At 39.3% G+C, this 27,952-nt stretch overlaps 2 protein-coding genes across 3 annotated transcripts; one reads left to right on the top strand and one right to left on the bottom strand.

The window, feature by feature from the left end:
• Positions 1-1,093: 1,093 nt before the first annotated feature.
• Positions 1,094-10,009, top strand: LOC110042107 (acid-sensing ion channel 2-like). Of its 2 annotated transcripts, XM_020747445.2 has the most exons (8): positions 1,106-2,431; positions 3,501-3,831; positions 5,577-5,797; positions 6,286-6,433; positions 6,834-6,890; positions 7,025-7,187; positions 7,639-7,730; positions 8,183-10,009. In XM_020747445.2, the coding sequence occupies exons 1-8, from the start codon at positions 1,889-1,891 to the stop codon at positions 8,314-8,316; spliced, it is 1,689 nt and encodes a 562-aa protein (XP_020603104.1). In that variant the 5' UTR covers positions 1,106-1,888; the 3' UTR covers positions 8,317-10,009. The 2 variants fall into 2 exon arrangements, with proteins under 2 accessions (XP_020603103.1, XP_020603104.1); XM_020747444.2 differs by having other exon boundaries at positions 1,094-2,431; positions 7,639-8,317.
• On the bottom strand, positions 9,372-27,902 carry LOC110042106 (uncharacterized). The gene is made up of 23 exons (XM_020747443.2): positions 27,377-27,902; positions 25,533-25,665; positions 24,736-24,788; positions 24,450-24,510; positions 23,820-23,867; positions 22,687-22,833; positions 21,710-21,835; positions 20,854-21,013; positions 20,431-20,492; positions 20,175-20,285; positions 19,314-19,433; positions 18,554-18,661; positions 18,316-18,405; positions 17,564-17,650; positions 17,032-17,091; positions 16,509-16,637; positions 15,734-16,058; positions 14,684-14,760; positions 14,363-14,530; positions 13,519-13,695; positions 12,729-12,973; positions 11,532-11,698; positions 9,372-11,031 (listed from the first exon to the last, which is right to left on the bottom strand). The coding sequence occupies exons 1-23, from the start codon at positions 27,535-27,537 to the stop codon at positions 10,862-10,864; spliced, it is 2,985 nt and encodes a 994-aa protein (XP_020603102.2). The 5' UTR covers positions 27,538-27,902; the 3' UTR covers positions 9,372-10,861.
• Positions 27,903-27,952: the final 50 nt, after the last annotated feature.

Here is a 27,952-nt window from a genome sequence, read left to right as displayed (position 1 = left end):
GCTTCATACATGTGCACACAACTTTGGGTGTCAAAGTCGTCTTTGTGTCAAATTTAATTTGAAAATTAGAAAAAAATATAGATCCTTCTTGCGCTCAATTGTTTTGACAGGCCGAGCTTTTATTACCCAAATTTATCAACGACACTACATTACCCATTAAGGGAGAGCCATGGAAGACAAACATTTTCCACGAAGACAACCTTTTTTTTTCAATGAATTATTTTCCACTCGTCACCAACGCATAGCTTTCGTGAAGACAGTAAGCTCAAGACGTTTTATGGCAACAAAAACGCAATTTACAAAGAATATCCTGTGGAATTTGGATCAAAGAATCTTTTTCAACCTGAAACTAAGGTTTATCGTTTGGGAATAAGGTTTTCTGTGCCAGATTTGAAATGACTGATAGCTGACAGCGATACATTTCGTCTAATTCTGGCATTGAGAATTTGGTGATAAATTTATTTTGGATTTTTTTCGTTTTAAATTTTAATACAATTTTTGAAATTTATTCGTTGTAAACTTAACACTATCTCCACCAACCACCTTTCTCTGAACGACGAAAGGCCCTGGGAACAAAGTCACTGAATTCTCAATCAATAGACCATATTCGTATTCTCGGTATTGGATTGGATCTAGCTTGCAATGGAGGTTCATGCGAGGGAATATCACTAAAAAGATATAAATTTCATTTACATTTGGAAAGACTCCCCGCATTAGCCTCACTTGCAAGCTAGTTCCAGTCTAACACCGAGAATACGAATGTGGTCTATTGATTGGAGAGTGTTGGATGATGTGTAGGTATAGAAGTAACTAGCCTGGGTACAAGTTAATTTTGAACAAACATGGCGCCCACGCTTTGTTTGTATGTTTGTATGGAAAGTTTGAGTTGTATAATGCACGTTAACACTGAGATAGATTTCCCGGCTATATAAAAAGGGAAAATGTAACCAAAGTTTTTAGAATGCCCGTAGCCGCCACACAATGCGACAATGCTTTGGTAATATGTTAAGCCCTTTTACACCGAGTTTTCCACCATCAAGACCAACGTAATTTTAAGAATATATTATTTGTAAGTAGAGCTTCAGGAAATTCACAGAGTGATCGATATCGGCGACTGTCTTGATTGATTTCCATAGCTCGGATCACAGTAAGCGCGCTTTGAAGTCTGGCTACATAAACTAAGACTAACAAGTGGAAGGCAGCCAGCATGCAAATGACCAAGCAGTATACAAATGCTAAACAAAGACTCTTAAACAAAGGCAATTCCATGGTTATCTACTCAGTGTGCTGGATGTTACCCATAAGACGGAAAAACAAAACCTCGTGGCTTTACAATTTGCATTTCAGTTCATCCAAGACGGTGTTTGCACAAAATTTACCGGTACCAGAATTCCATTATGTCATTACCGTACATCGTCAAGCAGTTTCAGCTGAAACATGGTTGATTCATGTATGGTTCATTGAGCACTGTTTAGCAAGGGCAGGTGGGACACCGTGCCAAGCCACCGTCAGACAGAAGTGAAGAAAAAATAACTCGACACTCTTTTCGCTTTTCTCTAACGAAGCATTTACACTGACAAATTGATGAAAACGTTTCACTAATGAACGTAAACTAGTTCATCTGGAAGAGTTAATTCCTTTGAGAGCAGCGTTTTATATTTTGCAATCGCGGCATTTCTTTGACGTCAATTGATTCAGTGACAGTGAGACGTTTGTCGGACGCAAGTTTCTCCTCGTAAAATTGACACCGAATATTTAACATCGCAAGTCGTGCTTAAACGTCATCTGGGAGAACGAATTGATCATGGGAATTTTTCAAGAACACAGAGAAAATGGCTAATGATATGTACTACCCAACGGCACGGTCAGCAAATAATGGTCGCTAAGGATGCCCATTGAAACAGATTATTTGAACTCTAGGGGCTACAATCCCTTGGAATTCACAACCGATAAAACAGTCGTTGAAGAAGTCTTAGTGGTCGTAAAAACACAGCACACCTCTTTGTTAGAAATACTGCAGCGGGGTTTCGTAGACGCACACAATTTCGCAAACATGGCGTGTCCGCAACAGTCACCGAAAAAGAAGAAACACAAAGATGCTAACAGCGACGAAGAAGAAGACAAAGAAGACGAGATCCCGACAACTTACGAGTTGTGGCAGGACTTCTTGCATAGTCTCACACTTCACGGATTTCGCTTCATTTTCGAGGAAGGGCCGAAAATTCGCCGAGTTATCTGGCTCATTATCCTGATACTTGCGGTTATGATGTTGGTATTGCAGAGCAAGAAAAGTATACAAAAATACTTTGATCGCCCAATCACCACTACAGTACAAGTGGAGTTTCTGGACGAGATTATCTTTCCCGCCGTGTCGATTTGCAATTTCAACTTGTTTCCTTACTACCTCATAAATGGTACCATTGGAGAAAAGGTAAGAAATGTTTTATGTTTACCGACACATGGATATTTGTATCAAATTTTAAACTAAAACGCTCAAAACACGGTTCAACGCAAGTTCTCCCAACTGGTTTTCATATCAGTACTGTTACAAAGGAGAGGTTGATTATGGACTTCATTCTCATGACCATCTCGTTTGAGGGGACTGCAGGACTAAGATGGGAAGAGGAATTTGCTATATTTTCACTAGGAAATAGGATTTGGGTCACCAAGACTGGGTATCACAGAAAAAAAAAGAGTATGGGACCGGGATTTGGGCTGGCATACGGGATTTATTCCACCCCTAACCCTTCAGAGCCATCTGGTTTTGATTTGAAGTATGATCTTAAGGAAGTAAAGTACATTTCTTATTCGTTTCGATCAATTAAGGTACATTCAAACAGCTATCGTACAACTGATTGCTGTTGGAAGACAAAATATCAACAACATCACGCCATCGATCAATATTTTCAACAAAGGAACTCAACAACTGAATCAATTCCTTGATTTACATGTCTTTTACCTAAGTTCACTATGTAAACAGGTAATGATAAAGGCTAAAGAGGAAGAATTGCTTTCCTAGCCATTATAAAAATCCGATTGTGTACGTATTTATAGTAATTAAACAACCAGCTACCAAATGAATGCACTGTCGAGTGTGGTGTAGCTCATTGGTTACTAAACCTGATGAAATGTGGGCTGAGGGAGCATTGTCCTTGTTCCATTTACGGTGTCATCCAGTAAACAATACCGAGAAAAACTAGAGACCTAAGCTGCTGTATTTTTTCGCGTCCACAATTTTGCTTTGTGCATGTTCCTGCATGTTCCAATCGAAACATTTAGGTTTTGTCTCGAAGAGGAAGAAGTGTTAGTATTCTCCTTCAAGTGACGTTTGCGCTCGTTTGGGGATAATCTCTCCAGAAAAAATGACATCTGTAGCATTTCACTGCGTCTCTTTTAGGTACCCTCAGCGTTTGAATGGCTAAAGCGGACCGAAAATAGAGAAGAAGACGCAGAAGGTTATTTTAACTGGCGTTAACTTTTGTATTCCCCTAAATCCACAGGTCATGTCGATTCTAGCACCTCAAAAGTACATCGACAACAAGGAAGAAGTGCTGTTCGCGCGTTCGCCGATCCCGAACTTCCTCAATTATCTTCGTCGCCGTCGTCGCGAAAAGGAATCGAAGAAACCCGACGACGATGATGACGAAGATGTGCTCGATGACACATCGTTCGACTTTGATGACTCTTTCGATTTCGCGCAGTTCGTCAGAACTCACGGGCATCGAATTGATCACATGATCAAGAAATGTCGATGGAAATCGCAGCCGTGTGGGCCTGAGAACTTCACCGCGGTAATAACTGAGTTTGGTCTTTGTTACACGTTCAATTCAGGTGGGTACAGTTTAGGTCAGAGTTTTATGTCACATCTCAGTCTCGCAGCCGTTTATAGGAGAACCACCAGTAACACAGAGGACATAGTTTGGCACTGAAACAACGTTAAGGTGATGCGCCCCAAAGACAAAGAGAATTAGGGACCCAAAATGGACGGTCCTGGTATTCCAGGACAAGTAGAAAGTCATAGCTTCCCACTTACACCACGATCGGTTTCAGCGCGCCTTTCCAATGAATGAGTTGCCAGTAATCGGATACCCGTGTTTACGCGAAGAACTCTGGGATCGTCAGGGGGCAAACATTGCTAGTCGCTAGAAGGAAATGTATGACGAAAAGTTGTTTCGAGGTACAAGAAAACAATTTTTGAGAGAGATCAACGCTTTTTCACCGTCGTTTTTATCGCGAATGGATTTGGGCAATGTTGATATGTGGAATATGTAAGTTTTTGTTTGAATAACCGTGAAATATGTGATAAAACCTACCGATAAACTCCGTTGCTTGCGTGAGGTTTATTGTGAAATTTACATCGCGTAATGGTCTGAAAATATTACAAAATTAATTAGGTATAAATCGAGAGGAAATAACCCAGTAAGGCCTTTAAAGTTGTGTACAGGCTACTTTTGGCTTATTTGAAAGCTCAGTCATACAAATAATACTGGAAATAAGCCCGGTGGCGATCATTGTACTGTCTGGGGTTGATTTAATGACAAATGAGTCCGCGCGACTCACGCTCTGTGGCTACTGTGTTGCTCAAAGCCTTTGTTTTACTTTTACAAGCACGTATTTCAGTGATTTTCCTTTTCTATAACAGATCAAGGGTGGCTCCTTGAATATATCTTTGAGTATTTGTATTTAAAAGTGCCATTTGTGCGTGATTATGCTTTCCAAAGTTTGGTATTGACGGTTGAGTGAAATTGCCCGACACAAAGGGTAGTAGTTCCTTCGGCAATTTTCGATTTCTGTTTCACAGCATCTTTTCTGTCTTTATATTTAACTTCTCGGAGGGTCTTTTCTACCATTTGCTCCGGGTAGCCTCTCGAGATCAGGCGTGTATTGAAATTTTCAATATTCTCTTCAATGTATTTCACAATAAACCTCACGCAAGCAAAAGGGAGTTCAGTTTATCGGTAAATTTTATCACTTATTTCACGGTTGTTCAAACAAAAACTTACATTTTCCATGTATCAACATTGCCAAAATCCATTTGCGATAAAACAACGGCGAAAAAGCGTTGATCTCTCCCCAAAACCATGTTTTTGGCCGTCGAAACAACTTTTCGCTATACATTTCCTTCTAGCGACTTGCAATGTTCGCCCCCTGACGATCCCAGAGTTCTTTGCGCAAACACGGGTATCCGATTACTGGCAACTCATTCATTATTCTATCTACATGGAATTTCTTTGCATGGTAAATTCCACTGCAGAACTATTTCAGAACTATTTTAACATGAAGAATGTTTTGGGTTCGAAATGGGAAGAGAGGCAAAAGCATCTGAAAAAAATGACTTTGCCTCCTTTCCCTCACCAATGCTTGGCGGATCTAAATAATAAGGCTTAAGTTTTTATAAACCCTTTCTTCGTAATCCGTCTCAGTATTCTCCGCTCCAAAATATTTCCTTGTCCCTGTGACTTTACCAATTCGTCTTCAGTGTTTACCTTCCCGCATAAACTACTATTTTTAAATGTTTGACTGGCTTAATGTATCACGACATAACTTCCTCAAATGGCTTATTTCCTGTTTAACAGGTTTAAAGGGTCACCCTCTTCTAAAAGTTCAACGAGCAGGAGTAGATTATGCTCTGAGATTATCCCTCAGCGTTCAACAGGATCAATATTACGGATCACTGAGAGACTCGTCTGGGTTCAAGGTCATGGTGCATGACCAGGAAGAACCACCACTGATCAACGAACTCGGCTTTGCAATTCAACCGGGGACACATACATTTTGTGGGCTCAGGAAGGAAGTAGTATGTAAACATTCTCTTTGTGCCGTGTGGCGCAGTTAAGGTCATTTAAGTACTGTTGTAAGGTAAATACATGCAATTTAAAACTAAGGTCGAGATCATACGAAACTAGGGGTTTTCATTGAACCAAATTTGTCCTAATAAGCATTAAAGATTTAAAACGGGTCACAATCCTCCGTATGAAAAAAGATGGCTGCCTCACATTTTACCACAATACCAAGCGAGCCTTACACAGCCCATAAAGTACAAGAAAAGCCAGATTTTTACATATTTGTTCCAGTGTTAACGACATAGTGTATGCTAGGTTTGAACGTTTTACAACTTTTCTGTACGTTTGTGTAAGCTTTTTCAAAGTTTTCGTGCGGTAAGAGTTATGGCTAGATGCACCAGTCGCCATCTTTTTTTTCCATCGGAGAATTGTTCCTACGAATCATCTTCGTTACACAAGCACAGTTATTACAGTTGTGGATTTCTTTTTCTTTTCGTTTCAGATGCATAATCTTCCGCGTCCATTCAAAACAGCATGTGAAGACAAACACTTAGCGGGCTTCAAAAAATACACCAAGTCTGCTTGCCTCCTGAAGTGCCGCGCTGATTACGTCATTAGTATGTGTAAATGTAGATCGTACGATTTGGAAGGTAAGTCACAGAGAAATCAATTAACTCGCTGTGTATTTCACGGCATATTCCACTTAAGCTAAAAATGTAAAGTCTGCATACGAGCCAAGTGGCCCATCAGGCCGACGCTTATCTCCGGTTTCTATGTAATATGAAGCGACTAGAAGTGTTTCTACTTCCCCTCATGGGATTCTACTCCATCCCAGGGTTACCACCCATGAGAGTTATGTAATCCCAGAGTTACCACCCATGAGAGTTCCATGTCTTGCCCAAGAACACAACACAATGTCAATGGCCAGAGCTTGAACCCGGACCGCTCGATCCGGAATGGAGCGCACTAACCATGAGGTCACCACGCCTCCACATTTTCCACTTAAACCAGTGAGCTATATTACATTCTATAAAAATTTCTCCATTTCAGGCGAAGCCCCGCCCTGTCTACCACAGGAAGTCAAAAATTGCGTTTGGCCTGCCATGGGTAAGTTGAAGAACCTGGACGGGATTAGTTTGAAAAGGAGCTTTAAAACATCTTTCTATTTGTTCTTAGCTCTTGTTAACACATTGTTCTAAGCAAGGGTTGAATCACAGTTTTGTCTCTTAAACAATATCCAGAAATCTTTCGAAATGAAAGCAACAACTGCGAATGCCCAGTCCCCTGTGAGATCACCAAATACCAAGTACAACTGAGTTACGCCCAGACCCCTGCCAAGCATTTCTCCGAGGTACTGGCGCGGAGAAAACATGTTCGAAAGGACGTCATGAGACATTACCTTAGGTGAGGAACATCAAAGATACCTAACGTGTTAACTTGAGGACAGCTTTTAGAAACATTTGATGATAATAAGAATCTATTCGCCAGATGACGCAAACTTGAAACATGAATTAATGACCTTTTAACCAAGATTTCCAACTCAAACGAACTCATGCAAAATAGTATATTGTTTATGGCCATATTACCCTGTACTTTATTACGTATTTGCTCTAAAATCACTTCAAATCGTTACTCTTGGCAAGGACCAGAGTAAACGACAACTGTATTTAAGCTGGCAGCTCCAGCGAAATTTAGGTCGTTGTTAAACCACCCTTTGATCTGACCGAGAAGTCAGATGTAAATTTGACGAGTTATTCTTTCCAATTTTCTTCGGTGTTGCCTATCGAAGGGTTCGATATTTATGTTAAAGGGAAAGAAAATAGAATTTCATGGAACGAGCGTTATCTCCTAACAGGGACAACTTCCTCGAGTTAGATGTGTACTTTGAGGAAATGCAAGTCACTCTTATAACCCAGCGACAAGCATATGATCAGGAAAGTTTGTTTGGTGAGTTATACAGAGCTACTCCGTCACATGAGCACAATAGTCCAAGATGTAGTCAATGCCAGGCTGCCTGCCCGCCCGCCTACCTACCTGTCTGCATGTCTGTCTGTCGGTCGTCGGTCGTCGGTCGGTCCGTCTCTCTGTCTGTCTGCCTGTCTGTCTGTCTCCGTCTTCCTGCATGTCTGTCTCTTTATGTTTGCTGGTTTTTAATTGTTTAATTGATTCATTGTTTGTTCGCATGGCTGTTTCTTTATTTCTTTTATTGGTGTTTCTTTATGCACAGCAAAATATTCTATTTTCTTTGAAAGCGATTATTGCTCAATCTAATGAGCAAGGTCTTACATATAGTAGGTATTAGATATGTAGGCTGCCATGGCATAGTCAACTCTCATCACGGAAACTATGCTACACTTAATCATGTTATTTTTATTTTTATTTTTCTAATTTGTGTTTAGGTGACATTGGTGGTCAGGTGGGATTGTTTCTCGGCGCCAGTATTCTCACAGTGCTAGAATTTGGTGATCTGGTGGCCAGGATTATCGTTAATAAAATAAAACAAAGGAAACGCCGGCGCACTCGAACTGTTTGATATTGGGAGTTCCCGAGCGGATCTCTGTCTAATGAATAACTTCCACGAAGGTTTCGATTCCGGTTGGCCTCTCGGAATAACATAACCACCAGGAAGAACTTCAGATGTTCTTGTTGAAAGTTACACAAGTGCTTTGTAGTAACTGGTACCAGAAGAGTTTTGGCTTTCGTCGTCCACTCAAAAATAGCGCGAAATAATGAAACATAGGTTACTACAGACTGACCGATACCTGTTGACCATGCAGAACACTTCACATAAACTTTCACAATATGTTAACAGAATATTTGGTAGCTTGGCAATCTTTCTGACAAAAACCGGAAAATTAACAAGAGACAGGTGATAGGTCAACAACCAGCGCTACTCTTTTTGTAGTACAACAGTAAACGAAGAGAAACGCATTCAAGGAAATTAGACAGTGAGGTGTTCAAAGTAACTTCCGTTACTGTTAAAATGCAATTTTTCAGCAGACCTTTCGAGCTACCAAACGGTATCAACTCTTACGAGAAACTTTGAGATAACTCTGAAAATCAGAATAACACCTTTTTTTCAGCTCAGGCGCGCGATTGTTTAGGTTTCAAGATTAACGTTGCGACTTGTTCAAGTTGAAAAGGTATAGCATGCTTTACAAAAACAATTGCCAGTACTTTTTTTTATAAATCCTAAGTTATTTTTCTAAAAAAAATAATAAACCAGTGTCACAGAAAGGAAGAAAAAAAATCAGAAAATGAACCACTTTATTTGGAACCAAGAGATTATCAAAGTAAGAAAATGAATCCCCTAGATTGGTTTCCTGCTGGGGTTTAATTCAAATTTTGCTAACCCTAACCCCGACCTTTGCATATGGAAGTACCACAGTACCCCCACCCCACCCCGCCCCCTCCAGGACGCTGTCGAGCAGAAGGTTCAGGAGAATAATAATTGATGTCCTTTCAAATTCTCATTATATAATAAGCTTAGTTGTAAATAGAGTTACTTCAGTTGAACGTGGTTTTTATATAGTTACATAATATGACGATTTACCTTTTTTGACAGTATTTCATAACATTCCCCCAATATGAATCTGTTATAGCTCTTTATTAAATTCATTACATATATATCTCTCTCTTTTTTTACCAAAATAATGCAGACTTTCATGAGCAATTGGCGAACTATAAACTTGAGCTAATTTTAACTAAAAAACTGCAATATCGGAACTTGTCGTTAAAGAGTGACTTTACAAAAGATGTAAGTTAAATGCTAATTCGTATCTACTTTTGACAATTATTTTACCAGTTTTGATAAAAACAATATTTCTCTGAAAATAATAAAATCGTTTCAATGCAATTTAGCCGCTAAAAACGTTGTCAGCAAAGAATGATCTGTATACTGCGAGATAAAAACAATCTTTACCCTAATTAAACTTAATAATATATAGTTTATGTATGATGTAATTTGTCTGAAAATAATAAAACCGTTTCAGCGCAATTTAGCTGCTGAAAACGTTGTTATTAGGATAGAGTGATCTGTATACTATGAGAAATTATATTTAGCTGCCCCCCGTCCCCACCCCACCCCCCAAAAAACAATATCGGAAAACCCCATCATGAAATTCACAGCAATAAAGTTTGGGATTTATCTGCAATACTTATGACAATAACAATAACAGCATCTTAAGATTACAAACTATTCAATGTGTTATTTTAACCTAGCCCAATGACAGTGTTCAACGTATATATGTCTTCTACTTTATAACAATAAACACGTAAACATACGATAAAGAGGTTCGAGCTTAGACTAAGACTTAAATCAAATTATTTCCACGAAAGGAAATACAGCGGCAAATTCTATAATCAAGCAACGCGACACCCAGGTTTTTTTAACAGAGGAAACTTACACCTGGCTCCCGCGTGAGATTCAAAGGCCATCTCTCTGACAAGGTATCAACTGATGCGTCAGTTTCAAGTGTCCCCAATTACATTACTTGCAAAAAATTTAGGACAATTTTAATTTCGGACAAAAAGTGTCCGAAAATAAAACCGTTGGAAATTTTTAAGCGTCCGAAATATTTACAGCACAGTATAAAACTTTAACGTAGCTCCAGAGCTCTTAGTTTCCTTCATGGAGCGAACTCTAGCCGAGACACTGATTGAGATATGAAACGTGTTATTATATCGTCGGTGTATCTGTAAAACCTTGAAGATGAGGAAAACTATCATTTTTACAAATGTTGTTTCAGTTTAATTCGTGTTTGTAGGCGTAAACTTACTTCAGCTAGCTTATAGCAAAGTGTCCGAAATTTCAGTCCGAAATTTATCCGACATGAGATAAAAGGTGCTCGAAAATTAAACGTCCGAAACGTATTGCAAGTAATATATTAGGCTCCTTGTAGGGACAGCCAGCCAGTAGAAGTTGACACAAAAATAAAGTTGTTGATTGATCGATCCTTCACACTTGGAAGTTAATTCACAAGTTGTCTAAATCCGTAATACAAACTAAAAATTTTCCCTGGATAGTAACTGCAATTCTGCATTGTGCACTCGATCAAGATCTTGCCGACGTTGACTTGTTATCTTGATTCGTTCTTTTTCTTCGTCTCGTTTATTACACTCGCCGCTTTCTGTGCCCGTCTTACCGAACTACACCGGACTAGAGGACTGTCGGCAGGATTAGGGGAGGGGAGGGACAGTCGTTTGCCTCCTGATATTCGCATCCGTAATTCCAGGTAATGCTCTTGATCTGAAAAAGAACAACGGTGATTTTTTTGTTGTTGTTGTTTATTTGTTTGTTTGTTTGGTTTTCTTTTAGAAAACTTCACGCTTGTGACGTTGTGACACAGACATCAATTTTCAGATTTCCCTAAAAAGTGATGTCTATGGCAAAAGACATCACTTTTCAGGAAAACGTCCCGGACCAAACAGGCACAAAATGTCAGATATAGTGGAGGTCTCTTGCCCCCATGAAGACAAATACATTTTCGACAAACTTTCCCCCTTTACGAAGGAAAAGCATCGTTGAGATCACAGTCACCCCAAATCTCTCTTCCAGTCTTCAAAGGTATTAAATCACCTGTCTTAAATTCTGTCAATATTGTCTGACTTTTCTTCAAAACGTCAATTACCCCTGACTCAAAATAAAATTCCCTGACTTTTCCCTGACTGTGAAGAATATTTTTTCCCCTAACCATTTCCTGACAACCCTCTGAGTTGCAGCCCGGAAATAACGCACATATCACATACCTTGGTCTTTATGTCGCGCCTTGTACAAGTTGAAAAGTTTAATCGTGAGAATCACGTTATCAGCCAATGGTAAGCCAGCCCTGATGAAGTGCACGTGCTGACTCGTTACCAGGGCGCTCAGTTTGTCCTCGGGATCCTCGTGGCGCAGCTTTATACAGGTGACAAAACTTTAAGGGAAAACAAACGAGTTAACAAAGACAGTTATCAAATCTACCGCAAGCTTAAGAACTTATCTATTACCTAGGAAACCCTCAAATAAGGGTTAATTTGCTTAGGTCATGCCTCAGCAAGTAAGATGAACCCACTACTAAGCAAGTAAGAAAAATTAACGACATCGAAGATAGAAATGATTACAGCGCAGCTATCTAACCGACGAATGAGGGAACTAGATCACAAAATCGCTGTGTAAAGCAAGGATAGGAAATGCATGAGTGCTGGGTTGGTAGGCACGTTGGCAGGAAGGTGCGAAAGCTATAACTTCTTTAAGACAATACAAGGGGTTGAATTGGGTGTATATGCCATTTTCCGAATCTCCTTAAGCCTCTTTCTCAAAGCGAGTATTCTTTTCTTATGAAAATGTGATTTCATTCACATGGAAGTCAAACTCATTTCCATATGAATGGTTGTACACCAGGCCTCGCCTTGATAGAGAGGCTTGGGTCAACTCGGAAATGGGCTATTACAAATCTTTATAGATTTGCATTCTGTAGTTTCGAATATTTGTCAGATGAAATCGACGAAACAGCATCCAGGATTCCCTCTGACAGAGGGATCGTGCTCGAAGCAGGGGGCTGTCTTTCTGTCTTTCTATCTGTCTGTTAGTCTGTATGTGTGTCTGTTAGTCTGTCTGTCTGTCTGTTTGTCTGTCTGCATGCCTAAAGTATGTGTAAGTCTGTCTGATTGCCTGTGCATCTGTCAGTCGGTCTATTTCTCTCTCGCGGTCAGTCTGTTTGTCTGTCGGTCTATCTGTCTATCGTTCTGTCTGTCTGAATGAATGAATGAATGATTTTAATCCTTTAATTGTAGTTTCTTAATTATTCCTCGCATTTGTATCTTTTTATGTAGTACACGACCCCACAAGCTTGTTAGCTTTGAAATTTTTTATCGAGTATAAATAAAGGTTGTAAGTATGTATGTCTGTCTGTTTGTCTGTAAGTGTAAGTTTGTTCACACAAAGCAAAGCCTTAATCCGCTTACTTTTCTTCTTGAGTCGCTTCACCACTCATGCTGACTTGTAGTCTACGTAAAAACTCTTGGCCCTTTAACTTTTTGAGAACATCCTTCGATACAAGTTCCCAGCCGTCCACCGACTGAATGCACGACAAACTGCTTTCCTCGCTTCCTGAAGAATCATGGTCTTCACAATTTGTCGGTACCAGTCTCCTGGACGCTAAACGTATTCCCGGACTGCCTGGAGGCGTAGCAGCTGGTGAGTCGGAGAGCTGAAACAAAAATCGGAAATTATATCAACTGTTTGCTTCACCTCTGAATACCTTCACATTGACCAAGAAATGCTCTTTAACATGACCGTTAGTCTATACCCTGTTTCGTACCAACTTTGACATTTTTCTTTTTTTTTTTCCATTGGCAAGAAGCCGTTTTACAGTAACCGTTGTATGCTGTTACCTGGCCTGTGAATGCAAGCTAGGCTGAAGGCGACCTTGCTTTGATACAAACCTCTCTGTTTTTCTCATTTTAATGTAACTCAGTTAGCATTAGAACAGCCCAATTTACACAACAAAAGAAGTGAGGTCTGTATCAAAACAAAGACACCTCCAGCCTCGATGATATTCAAAGGCCAGGTCACTGAACAGACAACTGTAATATGGTCTGCTGAGATGATCTCGAAAACTTCATTATTTTAATACGCATGACTGAAATTCTGTCACACAACTATTTCCCTCCAATGTAAGGTCGCCCTGCCAAACACGGAACGAGGCAAAACACAACAGAAGTGGACTAAAGTCATCAATAATGAACAAGGTACCTGCAGTTTTCGATGACTGGCATCCTTGGGAGGATTAAGAAGAAAATTCGTCAAACTACCCACAACGCCACGGAAAGACTTCATCTGAGGGTTCGAACTGCTCGAGGGCGTAGAATTACTCGTCGACGGACTATTTGATTGCGACTGCGTGATACAAGCTGACCAGGAGTCAGCGAACTGCAGAGAAACATGTACCACAATAAGACGCAAACGAAAAGGCGAACGACATCCGAGACGGAAAGATCGTAAGATATTTCGTAATTTCAGCGTTGAAAGTGATCTCGGGTAACGTTATACCTGTGGCGCGCCAGGAATTTTCGGACAAACCGAGCGTTCCTAGCTTCATTGATAGACTGTCAAACTTAAAGGAACTACGTCAAGTTTGTCGTTCCTTAACCATCCTTGTTCCTTTATTTTTTTATTTTTTATTTTTTTTAATCTTAGTAGACTACTATTTCCAGGTTTCCTTCAAATTGAAGTTAATTTTGTTCTTGGCGAAAATAACTCAAACTGCCGAAACTGAGTTCCTTTAATCAAATAGGAATCTACCCTGCAGCTCTAGGTAAACAATTTCGGATTGTAGCGTTTGAATACTTGAATTTTTCAGCTACACTAGCTCCTTGGCCAACGAGTTCAATTTACGGGTAGTGATCCCTTCATATCATGAACCTGCCAATATGCTTCACATGAGTTCGAATCAATCTGCTCAAAATTCCTGGGGATTACATTTCAACTCTTTTGGAAATATGTTTTCCCTGAGGGACATTTCCAAAGTAACTCTTTCATCAAATCACTTCACCCCAGGGGTTCATCAAAAGGGTTCCTTGGGATTTCAATGCCGCACCTTGTAATAAGATTCCGCCAAGCCCCCTCTCACATGTCTGACAAATCCCAAGTAGTCACCAGTCTCCTTCAGCTCGGCGAGTCCATCGGCAATTTCACCCTGCAAGCTGGAGAGGTCACCAAGGAGATGGAGCGAGCCAAGAAGAGACGTGGACTGACGGCCGATTTCCTGCAATAATTAAGATAATTATGAACATAATTAATATATATATAATTAACATAGAGAAAGTGACATGAAGGCAGAAAACGCTGTACAGAAATGCCAGCAGCTTTCGATTTCATTTCCTCTTGAAAACGCCAAGATAATAGTTTACTGACTCACCTTCAAGTAATGCCTCCTGGCATCTCGACCGAGAGAAGCCAATGTTTTGTAACTGATACCGGTTCGTAAAAATTCTCCTAAAAGAAAACAAGGGATATACATAAATTCTATTCTTGATCGCAGGAAGGAAAAGCCCGACAGGACAGCTTCAGTTCCATAAGATAATTTCTTCAGATAACTCGACACCTTCGAAGACATTTTATCGCGGAGCACGAAGACACGAGAGAAATGCTAAATACAATGATAACATTAAATACTGGTGTTTAGCCAAAACAAGCTGGTTTACATTTAAGCCAATAAAGCAGTTTTCAATTGAGTATCGTAAATCCAAAACCAAATCACAAAAGACACGGAAAATTAATTGAACCATTAAGAGCCCGCCGGAGGAATTGTGTTTGAAAAAAAAAAATCGAGCAGGGAAATCACATTATCGTGAGGTCAACGTGTTCAAAAGGCTCCGTTTCCAAAATGTTTTCTGTCCACACGAAAACGAAAAGCCGGCGTTTTCAAATTCCCCCGGTTTGAAGAGCGTTTTCGAAAAGCTCCGTTTTCGTAACGGATTAGAGTGGACGGACAAAAAGCTGCGTTTTCAAATTCCCCCGGTTTGAAGAGCGTTTTCGAAAAGCTCCGTTTTCGTAACGGATTAGAGTGGACGGACAAAAAGCTGCGTTTTCAAATTCCCCCGGTTTGAAGAGCGTTTTCGAAAAGCTCCGTTTTCGTAACGGATTAGAGTGGACGGACAAAAAGCTGCGTTTTCAAATTCCCCCGGTTTGAAGAGCGTTTTCGAAAAGCTCCGTTTTCGTAACGGATTAGAGTGGACGGACAAAAAGCTGCGTTTTCAAATTCCCCCGGTTTGAAGAGCGTTTTCGAAAAGCTCCGTTTTCGTAACGGATTAGAGTGGACGGACAAAAAGCTGCGTTTTCAAATTCCTCCCAGTGTTGTGTGGACGGCGTCTAAAGCAAATACATGTGGCTGACGCGAAGCTTTGAATCGCTTGTTCTAAGATAAAGTAACTCCTATGGACAGCTTTAGAATTAAACTCCTATTTACCAAACTCGACACTGGCGTTCTCCATCAAAGGAGGAAACCCGGCAGGAATCTCCAGCGCAGTTTTTAAACTCTGTAGTTCTTTAGGGAGCGTATTGGCCGGGTTACATGTCACCACAACTTGAAACGACTCCACATGAAGTTTCTCAAAATAAAATCGCGTGTTAGTTAGGAAAGCGGGAAGATTTTCGTTGGAACTCTCATCTTCTGCGTTCGTTTCTTCGCCCCAAAACTGACACTTCTTCTTGATGCCAGCAAACTGCAGTAATTTTAGTATCAGTTTTTCTTGAAAGGATACTGTTGAGTTGCCTGGTTCAATGTGAAGTCTCTGTAAAATGGAACCACAGAGAAAACTACTTCAGATTTTGAGAAAATAAAGAAAACTTAGCCAAACCATCCGCTACCACTTATGTGACAATATACAAGTCACGAAGACATGATTGATCATCACAGTTATACACACAGCTTAAGCAGCTGTGAAATTAAAGCCTGAAAAAAACACTCAGGCGTGAACTGGATTCGAACCCACGACCTCTGCGATCCGGTGCAGTGCTCTACTAACTGAGCTATCAAGCCATCTGAGAGCTGGTCACGTTGTGAGTTTGTAATATATCATATATTAGAGCAGCGGATCGTGTCTTCATATCTTTCTCCGCAGTTCAAATATATAATCTTTCATATATTCAAAAATATTAATCAAAACTTGGCTAGTATTTTCAGTAACGAAATCATAGAAATGCATCTACAGAAATGCATGCATAAGTTTCTTAAAACATACCTTCACAGCTATTTTCTCCTCGTCCTTGGCTACATCTTGCATGAGTGAAAATCTCAATAATGACAAGGAACTAATGCCGCCTGATCGCTGTTGCTGAAGTGCAATAATTTTATCTGTGCAGTCCTCGACCTGTGGATAGTTGTTATGCATGTATTAATCAAAACATTAGTTCCAGTAGTTTCACCCTATCAAGATAACTTTTTTATATACTCAGTATATACAAGAACGCGACCTTAAAGTGGCTAGATGAGTCTGAAATTTCAGTCTGTTCTACCTTTTTTGCTACTACCCTGTGAACACACTGCGGCTGGAAGGGTCTGACAGCGGCTGGAAGGGCCCAAAAGGAACTGGTTAAGAAAGAAGTGGTCGAGAGGGCGGGGAGTTGGTTCTCGCTTTCTCTTCGCCCCATCCTCCACTAGAGAGCATGTCCAAAGGCTAGAATGCTACAGCTGTACGTATTGAGGCTAAGCAGGAGAAGAAGGAGTGGGGCAAAGGGTGCAAGTGTTATAGTTTAAGAGCTTACCTCCAGATCTTTGACGCTCAGTTCTAGTGTTATATGATGTTGATCTCTGCTAAATTCGGCCTGCGAATTAAATGAAAGAACCATGAATGCACCGGCTGTAACAGCGTACATTGTAAATTTCGCCATTCAACCAAGAAATCCGATTTGAATTTATGGAAATCTCCAGTCGTAAATGGAACATCATTTTTCCCGAATTTCCGCAAAAGAAGGCAACCTCTCGAGATATACCGACATTTTCAGTCTAAAATGTCATACCAGGAATCAATTTCCGTTCCATTTGCGGCTGATCTGCAACAATTCATAACTTCGGCTATTTTCATTCGTTCCTGTCCATATAATCTTTATCTCTATAGTCCTTAGGGCTACGGGTATTGTTTGTGTTATTTATCTATCACTTCGTTTCGTCAATTATAAAGAACCTTTTAAATGGAGTAGATCGCCTCTTCATTCGATACTCCTCCCGGAATTTCCCGTACAAGATGTCGGGTGAACCACAGAAGCTAACCAATAAAATCAAGTGAGTTTACTGTACCTTGATATCTTCAAAGCTGACGTTCAGCAGTTCTTCGTATACATCCATTTCTAAAGATAGCCTCATCCCTTTGCAATTTATGAAAATCTAAAAAACAAAACAGCAGCAACGAAAATGTTGGCCGAAAACGAAAATGGAGGGAAAAAGGTATGGATTATGTTGCCTCTAGCCACATGTGTTGGTTTATGGACAAAGAAAAGTTCAAATCGCACTTGTAAAACAAGACAAACAACCAAAAATTCACACACGGCAAATAGCACAATTTCGATATATTAAAATTCAGCCTAACACAATAGGCCTCAGCACGAGTCTCTGGGAAATAAACCCCACAAACTCTGTAGTTATTCCCCCGAGCCCCGTACTGTTTTAGGCTGAAATGCTACGTAAGCAATTGACCGATCAGATGCTAAACCTACAAACAACCTGCCTCAAGCGCGGGAAAACATGACAATGCCCCAAGTGTGGGAAAACATGACAACAGCGCCGAGCGCGGAGAAAAATGACACCAGCGCCAAGCGCAGGAAAACATGACACCGACGCCATGCGCGGGAAAAATATAACGCTGGTGTCCAAGTGCGGGAGAACAAGTGCTTAGTGAATGCAAGAAAAACATCGCGTTTCCATTGATTAACCTACAGACCAGGCTGCAGATCGAGTGAAACTTCGTAAAACTCGCTCCTAATTCCGGCAGCACTGAAACAAAAAGAAGACAATTACATCTGCATTTACTCGTTTTCATCACTTTTCAATACCTGCTTAGGTGTGGACTGTTCCTTCGCCTTTTTCTTCAACAATCTCAACAACTTTTTCAATTGTCTCAAATCCAATAAGCTGGTATATTCCTATAAAAGATACAGAAAATGAAGACAAAAATTCAAGAAGTTTAAAAGTCATAATTGATAATGAGACAAGGCTACCAAAATCAAACTGTGTCTTGTTTTCATACAATAAAACTAGTTGTGTTAAACCGCAACACAGTTGAGAACTTGCCTCGCGGAGCTCCTGAAATACTGGAATGCATTCAGGTCTGAGCAACAGAGAAAAGTTGTGATCGGAAGTTACTCTTGTCACTGTGGACTGGCCAGACGATTTGCTTCCCTGCGAAAAAAAAAAAAGAAAAAAAAAAGAGGATAAAGCTTTGTAACAAGCGGAAGACCGTAAAAAATGTTCAATGTTGAACGTTAAGAGTGGTCGATGCACTTAGCTACAACTAGCTAGTTCACAGACATACCACTTAATCTGAAAGAAAGAAATATATTATTTCAAATAAACATAATAGGCTTAAAAATCCCAACTGGTGGGAGGCAGATCAGCTGGCTATTTACAAGCGTGACCGAGGAGTTGAACTAGGGTCTACCAAGAAAAAACTCCAGCTTATTGGTCAGAGCGGGACTTGAATCCGCAACCTCTTGTGTCGTGTTGTAAGTAGAGTAAGGCAATGCAAGTAATTATGTGTTTAGCAATTAAAAAAAAAAAAAAAACTCTACAGTAGATTTCAAGACCGCAACCCTAACCACTCGGCCACGCTGCCTCCTGTGAGGCATTAGCACAAAACTCTCCGATGAGAGTTCTGAGAAATTGGCGTTATGCTCTAGATGATGATTAATTCTCAATAGCTCAGCGCTAAATATTTGTTTATGTCGCTAACTAAATTTATATAACTTATGTGGTTGCAATAAATTAAGTCCAACTTAAGTGTGTAACAACCTTGTTCTAGGAACGAGGTTGAGTGTCTAACTGATTCACTTACAGTAACAGTGCACTCCCAGGGCACAGATATCAACTCGTTTCCTATGATACCACAGGGATATGTTGTCTGTTGACTGTTCGGAACAAATGCTTGAATGCCCACTGAAGCTGTGTACTGAGTCTTAAAGAAAATAAAACGACACATGTAAATATCATTCTTTTGTTCTCGAAGGCAATACTTAGAGATAAAAATTGGGTATAGGCAATCCTAGGCTGGTGAAACAGAGCAAAGAGAACTATATGTACACTGGAATCCTCAACAACAAAGGGAAAAGAGATTCATGCATAAGCACAGTGGTGAGTATAACAGAAGAAGAAAATAAAGAGGGGTGCAGTGAAACAGGAAAAAAGTTTTCAAAATGGATCTCTGTTTGATGGACTTTGTTTGGCCCATTTTGGGACTTAAATAATAATAATAGATATTTTATTATTATTTCTTTTCTTCATCTTCACGATGCAGTCACTTTTATATGTAGATCATGATATTTTGACTGCTCACTGCTCAAGTCTCCACTAGGCAATGAGGTTGAATAGCTACATTTATGTTAAATTTGCACATGAGCGAAGTGGCCCATCAGGCTAGAGCTTATCCCAGTTTCTGTAGCATGAAGCAACTAGGAGTATTTCTACTTTACCCCTGGATGAGATGCTAGTCCATTGCAGGGTTACCTCCAGCACTACGTTTGCTGGTACCCATTTGTACACCTGGGTGGAGAATGGCACTGTCAGAGTGAAATGCCTTGCCCAAGAACACACACAATGTCCCCCGCCAGGACTCAAACTCGGACTACTCATTCTGGAGACGAGAGCACTAACCATGAGGCCACCACGTACCTCCCAGTATAACTATCAAAGAACTTACTTTTTTGTTTCTCTGATGAAGAGAAAGACTGAATGACATGATGATGCTAACAGCTTCCCTTCCATCTTGATAACACACTGAAGCCTTAAAATCATCAGACTTGACATTCAACTAAACAGGAACAAAATCAAGAATATAAGAAAATAAATTACAATGGTATATGCTGGCAAATTAATTATGACAAGATACCGGCGTTCCTACATGCTTGAACGAATTAGCTTTTAACCTGAACATGAACTTCACAATGAAGGCTTACCTCTAGTGACTTGTCAGTTGTCCCATTATCTTCTTTACTGGCATAAGTTTTAGCTTGTAAAACTAAATAAAACAAGACAGGCAAAACTTAAAGAAAATTCAACCTTTGGGGTAGTTGAACTTCATATTTGACCTATTGACTGTTTTAAAAAAAAGGCCATATTTCTGGCTCTTTCCCCAAGATATTGCAGCTGAAAGGCAGAGAAACTAACCCTCCTTTTTTCACTTTGAGACCAATGAAGCTTGGTTTTCTATTTTAGCATGTACAAAATGCAGTCTGTACAATTCATGTGATCACAGATGGTCCAACAAAAATGCAGCAAAAGATATAATACTGGAAACATCTCATATATTTAATTTACAAGGGTGAGTTATCTAACAGGAGTTATCTTTTACATGTAGTTACACTGTACCTACACCATACCTTTGCTTAACTGAGCCAACAAGTGATTTTGATAAACTACAGAAGAATTCACTTTGCTTGGGCTAACAAAGATCTGCAATCCGTGATAGTTTGTTGTAATCTGAGCAGGACCTTTTGTGTACCAAGTGCCTAGAAAATCCATGAGTGACATTTTAAGGATCTGGAAGGTATAAATAAGAGGAAAATGTCAAGAGGAGCTTCTTCATTGATGAAAAATGTTTTAACACAAGCTACTCATCTACTACATGTAGGATGAAAACTGGCCTAATCAGTATCAGCAGCACCAAAAATAGCAATGGCACCATGGAACTTGTCGCAGCATCAGACTAGCAACCAACATACATGTAGACATACATGTACACTTTTAGGCCTGAATTTATCTTTAGGCTTTATTTTCACAGCTGAGCACTTTTAAGTTGTGTTCTTAACTATTGATCATCCAAAAGACATGTCTTTAAATTTGTGTTCTCAGTATAGTCCCTAAATTCAGGCCGATTTCCTGGCCTAAACAGTTTCGCATTGTGTTAGGTAGCACAAAGCAGCAACCTGAATTCTGTGAAATATCCTGGGTAGTTCAAAAGGTAGGCTCGATACCCGCCACTCTTGAGTCCGCGTGCCTCATTTCCTCAAGCAGCGGCTGGTAATCGAGCCTATTCAAAAGGTGGATAACGCTATCCATCAGATAAATCACTATCCAGTGAATAGTGTGTCTGTTTTGTTAACACTTACATGTACAAGTATCAGCTGGAAAGCAATTTATCCAGTGGATAGCATTATCCAGACTTTGAACAATTGGTACCTTAGTTGGATTTTACAGCTCACTCTATTAATTATTCTAAAAAGAGTCAATATGTACCTTTTCTCTCTTGGCCTGTATAAGTCCAGGATCATAACTCCCACAGCAGAAAGTCACTTCTCTGTACTTTACACACAGTGATGTAGCTTCGCCTGATGGAATCAACAGTCCATCAATAACAGCAGCCTGATGAAAGACACCAATGTAATTCAAAATTAACAAGTAAATTTTATACGAAAATTAGCATTTTCCAAAGTCTACAGTTAAATAGTTCATTTCCAACAGAGACAGTTTATTTCTGGCCCTAATGTCTTTACCTGCTATATCTACACTGTACATGACATGTAGCCTTATGTTCTACTGACAGTTATTTTTTGTTTTTGTAAAATATGTGTGATTTGGTTGGACCAGTTTAATTTTGTTTTTCCTTTGTCACCTTTTTATTACCATTGTTACAAGGGATTAATTCACTTATCAAACTGGCTTAAAAGATTTCAGGTACCAAAACACAAATTTGCATCATAAGAGCTTACAAGGCACAAACAGACCCTGTAATCTTCTAGCTGAAAGGGTAATTATTTTGAATGGAGGGGATGACTTAATTTATTCAACTTGTATAAAAAAGGTAAAGTCTGCATACAAGCCAAGTGGCCCATCAGGCCGGAGCTTATCCCGGTCTCTGTAGCATGAAGCAACTAGGAGTATTTCTACTCCCCCTTGGATAGGATGCTAATCCATTTGCAGGGTTACCCCCAGCATTGAATTTGCCAGTACCCATCACGACAAATGGGTGGAGAGAAGTACATGTACTGTGAGAGTGATTTGAAGCATCTTGCCCAAGAATGCAGCACAATGACCCCGGCCAGGGCTTGAACCTGGACCACTCGATCCGGAGTCAAGCGCACTAACTATGAGGCCACCCACATCACTGGGCTAGGTAAACTATCAATTTATCCCCGTGGGGGTATATGCTCCTTCCCTCTCCCATGTTCTTTCCCTATCTTCTATCCAAAATAAATGAATTACTGTACATGTACCTCAAATAGCGCAACATATGCACCTCCTCTATGAACTCGAAGCCTGCTTCCAATTTCCACATCTGTGGCATGTAGCAAAGTAAAGGAAGACGGAATAGCCTCGCTTGAATTTCGCAGATCACTACTGACCAGATCACCGGGAGAATGCTGCGAATCAAGAACAAAGAGTGATCTTTAGCTGACTACATTGTACCGTGTGTTACAAAAAAAGGACTTTCAAGAGGCCAGATTGGACTGTAAATTAAGGCTGTTTATTCACAATTCAATATTAGAAAACAGTCCTATGAAAATACGCGTGCTGATTGGTTAAAAATTGTGTTTCTATAACTTGATAGAAACACAGAACTAGCTGTTGACGCAATCATGATGGCACGAGCAAACAGAATTTAAATCTTGACAATCAAAGTTAACAAGTTGTTTTCCTTTTTTTTTCATCACGGTGTTTTCTACAAGAAATAGAAAACATGTTCTCTGTGTTTCTATTGAGTTATAGAAACACTTGTGAAAGTTTGGGAGAACTCGAAAAAGCTGTGGAAACACTCGCCTGCTGCTCGTGTTCCCACAGCATTTCTCCTTCTCCCAAACTTCCACTTGTATTTCTAAAACTCAATAGAAACACAGTACATGTTTTCTATTTCTTAAATAGATATCTGTTAATTGGACAGGCTATAATCTTGGTCATTTTAGTACTTACCCCCTACCCCCTCCCATCCCACCAACCCCTATTTCAATGATAAAAAAATGACTGATCTGACATTTTTGTCTTGGCAGGAGTTCATCACTGATTTGTGAATGGGGGGTACAATGGCCAATTTCCTTTCTTTAATGTTCCTGGAAATTGAATTATCCAGTGGTATTTTTAAATTTTCCTCCCAAACATTGGAAAAACAAGAAAACATTGCCATTATGTGGATAACCTCTGACCCACTGCACATTAGTGAATGCTGGCATGCAATAGTTCGGCCAATCAGATCTGCATTTACTGTAGTATAGTAGAATTTTACTCTGTGGTAGTAAATATAATATTAAAGTACTTTAATTGAAAATATTATCTTGCATTTTAGTAAAAGTGCATAATAATATACATACTTTCTAAAAAAAGTTTTCATTTGAAAAACCAAATGTGAACCCACCATTTTCCAATGAAGAGTAAAAGAAGTGAAGATGTCTGTTGTTGAATCCTATGAAATGTATGAAACAACTATCAATAAACATATTACTAAGTATCTTATAGACTGCATGTGCTCTCCCATCCAGGGTATGAGTCAATGCAAACTCTCCTATCACTTTACTGACAGAGGCCAAACCCTTGAAAAACAGATCTGGCTGATATTGGAAACTGTTGGCTGTGTGTGTATTGTCAGTTATACATTAGCCCAGATATATACATGTAGACAACTCTGTACATGGACTGTGAAGTCCTACATGTATTGACCACTTGATACCTCAGGAACTAGACCACAAGTAAATTTTACAAAGTGCTGCAGCAGTGAATAAGCATAATTATGCAGCATGTCCTGTCATCTCAGGACTTGTAAGGAGTGGAATATTTCCGTGATTAAGGGAAAATTCTAGAAGTTTCACTGATGTCCCAATTAAATGACATAGTACATGTGGCTAGAATGTAGAATTATACCAGAGAAATATTATTTACTTCATAACAAAAGCTGCTGCATCATGTGTAGCTTGATCTGATTCATTAGTATTGACAAACAAAACAAATTTATGACAAAAATTACAGTATGTTTAATCACTAGACAAACCTCTGAATCAGTCAACACCTCTTTGTGCAAATCTTTTATTTGGAAGAGTATTGTGATATCCCTAGAAGAAATTTTAAGCAAATAACAGTTCTTCTTTAAACTTTTTCATATTCATAACCATATACATTGTACATGTACCGGTAAATAGAGGGTATTGCATGGCCACAGCAAGATACAAAATTTCTCTTACTAAGACTTCAAGTCTGGGATAGTGTTTTTATCATTTTGCTACCACTTGATATACCTCTAAATGTTATGTAATATTTCATACAGGACATCACCTTACCTAATTTTTTCAAAGTTCCATTCAATTTTCTTGTATCTTACTTCTTCAATAGTCTGAGGAGAAAATAGCCGCAAACTTGTAAATTATATATATATAAAATAATGAACACATGTACCATTTGATTCCCCATGAAATGAAAGTCTCAACAATTAATACAAAAATAAATCAATTTTTAATAAATTAATATAAGATTATCTTCGCAGATATGCTCTGACAAGGCTAACATAATTTTAATCAATCAGGCTTTAGTGAATGTGTGAAAAGCCCTTAATTTGAAGTGCAGAGAGAGATGTAATTTTAAATATGAATGATCATCGCAGTTATGTAAATGTACAACTCCATGTGCACAACTTAATTAAGCAGTAGTTAAATAACAGGCATTATTTTCACAACTCCTAATAAGTTGTGCAGTAATAACTGCAATGATCATTCTCTTTATAATTAATTAATCATGGCAATATTATGTTCCATTTTTTTATCCACATTAACATGTCACTATGGAGAATATCTTAGGAAAGGTGTAATTGGTCCAATGTATTGCCTGCGTCCCCTCAGTGTACATTGGCTAGAGTAATTACTTACTTTTGGTTTTATGGCACTCAATTGAAAACTATTGTTAACTAGTTTCAGCACTCTAGCATGGCCTAGATGACAAAACAAGTGTGGGATCGTTTGGGGTGACCATATGGCTTCTCCTCCATCCTGGCATCAGCACTGCACTGATGAGGCCCAGAAGGCCGAAACAGTACTGTCTGCAGTTAGTAATAAATTATGATTTATATAAGTGATTCACATACCAGTCCTGGATCATCATTCCATTGAACTTTCACACCTCGGACTGAAAAACATCTAAATTCTCCTATGGTAATTTTCACATTGGTCACTCCAAACCACCAGACAAGAATAAATGACAGAAAACAATTTAAAAGCCTGTAATAGATAGAAAACAGGATTATTATAAATTTTTTATGACATCCATGTAATATCTGTGCAATAACTACATTATAAACAAAGTTCTGCTAATTATATGGCTGGAGCTGTATCTTAGATATAAATAATGCACAATTCAGTTACCTCAGATTTTCATGTAGTGCTCATGGATAAATAACATTAATTTCCTCAGAGCTCAGTAGCTGGTATAAAACAGATAGTTCTTCAGACATTTTTGCTGATCAGATGTACACACCCGCAGAATGTATTGACATTGATTTAAACATTGTAATTTCATACTGGGAGAATATCACTATCAGTCTTTCCTGCACAGAACTCACTTTACCCAGTCCCTCAGGCAATGTTCACCCAGTACTGTCTAGCTACATGTTTAGTTACTATAAAAAAAAATTATACAGGTTTACAATGTACAGTTCCAGAAAATATCCATACTTCCCCCATGGAAGAGATTGTGTCTGAGACCTCCCACTCCTCTGGAAACTCAAATTAAGCTTCATGCATTTCTTCATTTATTTTTTTGTTGTTGTTGTTTTACAGAACCCTCTCCCCCCACCACTACCAGAAAATTTCAATTCCTTCTGTGACAGGAGTACAGATATTTCCTGGAACTGCACAATTTCATCACCTTCATACATGTAGCTGCTGGAGAGTAAGCTTGAAACACAAGCTTGACATGTGGCATTACGAATTATAAAAACAGGGGTGTGAATGGTAATGCAAGACTTTGCAAAAAGGTGAGAAAGGCATTTTCCTTTCCGAGCCCAAGACATTTTGACTTCCTCAACTGCAAGACCAAGACTTTAGAGTGTTTTAACTGTGAGCTCCAGATATTCAAGTTCTAAGACATTCAGACGTCATTTACATGTATAAATAAGAAAACGTGGTACTTCAAGACTTTCTTAGCCTTGCAAAAACTAAAAACTATGAGACAGCTTTGTGAAAAGATCGAAACTGCAAGACGCGCATATAATGTACAGCAAAAACAACAAGACTGCAAGACCAGTGAAATTCAAAGAAAACTTTGTGAGCCCCATGGTTTTTGACAGACCATTCACCACCTCGAAAAATGGTCACGGAAAAAGATAAAGCAAAATAACATTTCCAATTCTGGAACCATTTCAAATCACCTTTTCAATCATTTAATAAATTTCTTATTACCCAAGCACAAGGGAGGGAGGATAATATTGATCTTGAGCAGATCTTGCTGCGTTCTGTTCATGCTGTGAAGACCTCAAGGTCAACATTGCCTCAGTGCAGCCTATGTGCTTGATTAATATAAACTGATAAGATATCTTTATTTAGTTCCAGATTTTTAGAAGTTTAATTATCATCCACAACTCAAGACTGAGGATCACTCCAAACAAGTTCGTGACAAATGTCACGACACTGCGTAATATTTGCATTGTTTTGGATCGATTTCTACAATTATTGGATTTGGCACAAGTAAACTTCGACCCTTGGACCGGCCAAGCACAAAAATTCGATGAAATCTACAGTTACTTGCCGGTTTCACTTTGTGTCTTGTCTGCACTCTACAAAGGAGCTCTTTAAGTCTGATCGATGTACACTGTAGCACTACTGTGGGTTACACACAAGTCTACGCATTCACGATGGGCATGTAAGCTTCAATGCAAGAGAAGAAAGATAGGAATATATTGTGTTGCCTACCTATAATATTGTGAAAACTTACCAGGTGCTTATTCGAAGCCACAAGAAATATATCCTTAAATAAATGTCCACAATCAGAAATACCAAGGCGGTGATCACAGAAACTGCAGTACTTGCAGACGAAGAAATGAGTCTGATCATTGTGGACGATGATAACGTACTACATGTGGTAAGCGACTTCATCAACTTTCTTTCGATGACTTCCGCTGTGCAAGCGTCTGTTCGAGCAGAGAAGACTATTTCAATTTTGTAGTCGTCTAGCTAACAAAGAGAAACTGGTGTCTTGCCGCTGACAGTTTCTGTTTGAGAGCTCTGCCCATTCAAATGTTTCTAGATCAGTTAGATGATGTCATTCGCTCGCCTGGTCGATATGTAAAATTATGTAAATGAATCGTCTATGACCTTTCCCCCAACACGTGACCAATCACACCACCTTTTGCAATTTGATTCCAAATCTGGCAGGATCAAACATTCCTTTGGAAAAGACTTTCTTCTTCATTTCATTTTCATTTTCGCAAAGTTTAGGTTTAGGCCAAAAGAAAGAAGCTTCCTCAGTCTTGCGCGTTTTGGTTTAGTTTCCTTTGTTGTGTTATGTAAA

The sequence above is a fragment of the Orbicella faveolata genome, unplaced genomic scaffold, assembly GCF_042242905.1.
Source record: "Orbicella faveolata isolate gen_17 unplaced genomic scaffold, um_ofav_v1 contig_13, whole genome shotgun sequence".
In the NCBI taxonomy this organism is placed as follows: domain Eukaryota; kingdom Metazoa; phylum Cnidaria; class Anthozoa; order Scleractinia; family Merulinidae; genus Orbicella; species Orbicella faveolata.
Note: the sequence above shows the minus strand (reverse complement) of the source record. Positions and strands in the feature narration are given on the sequence as shown.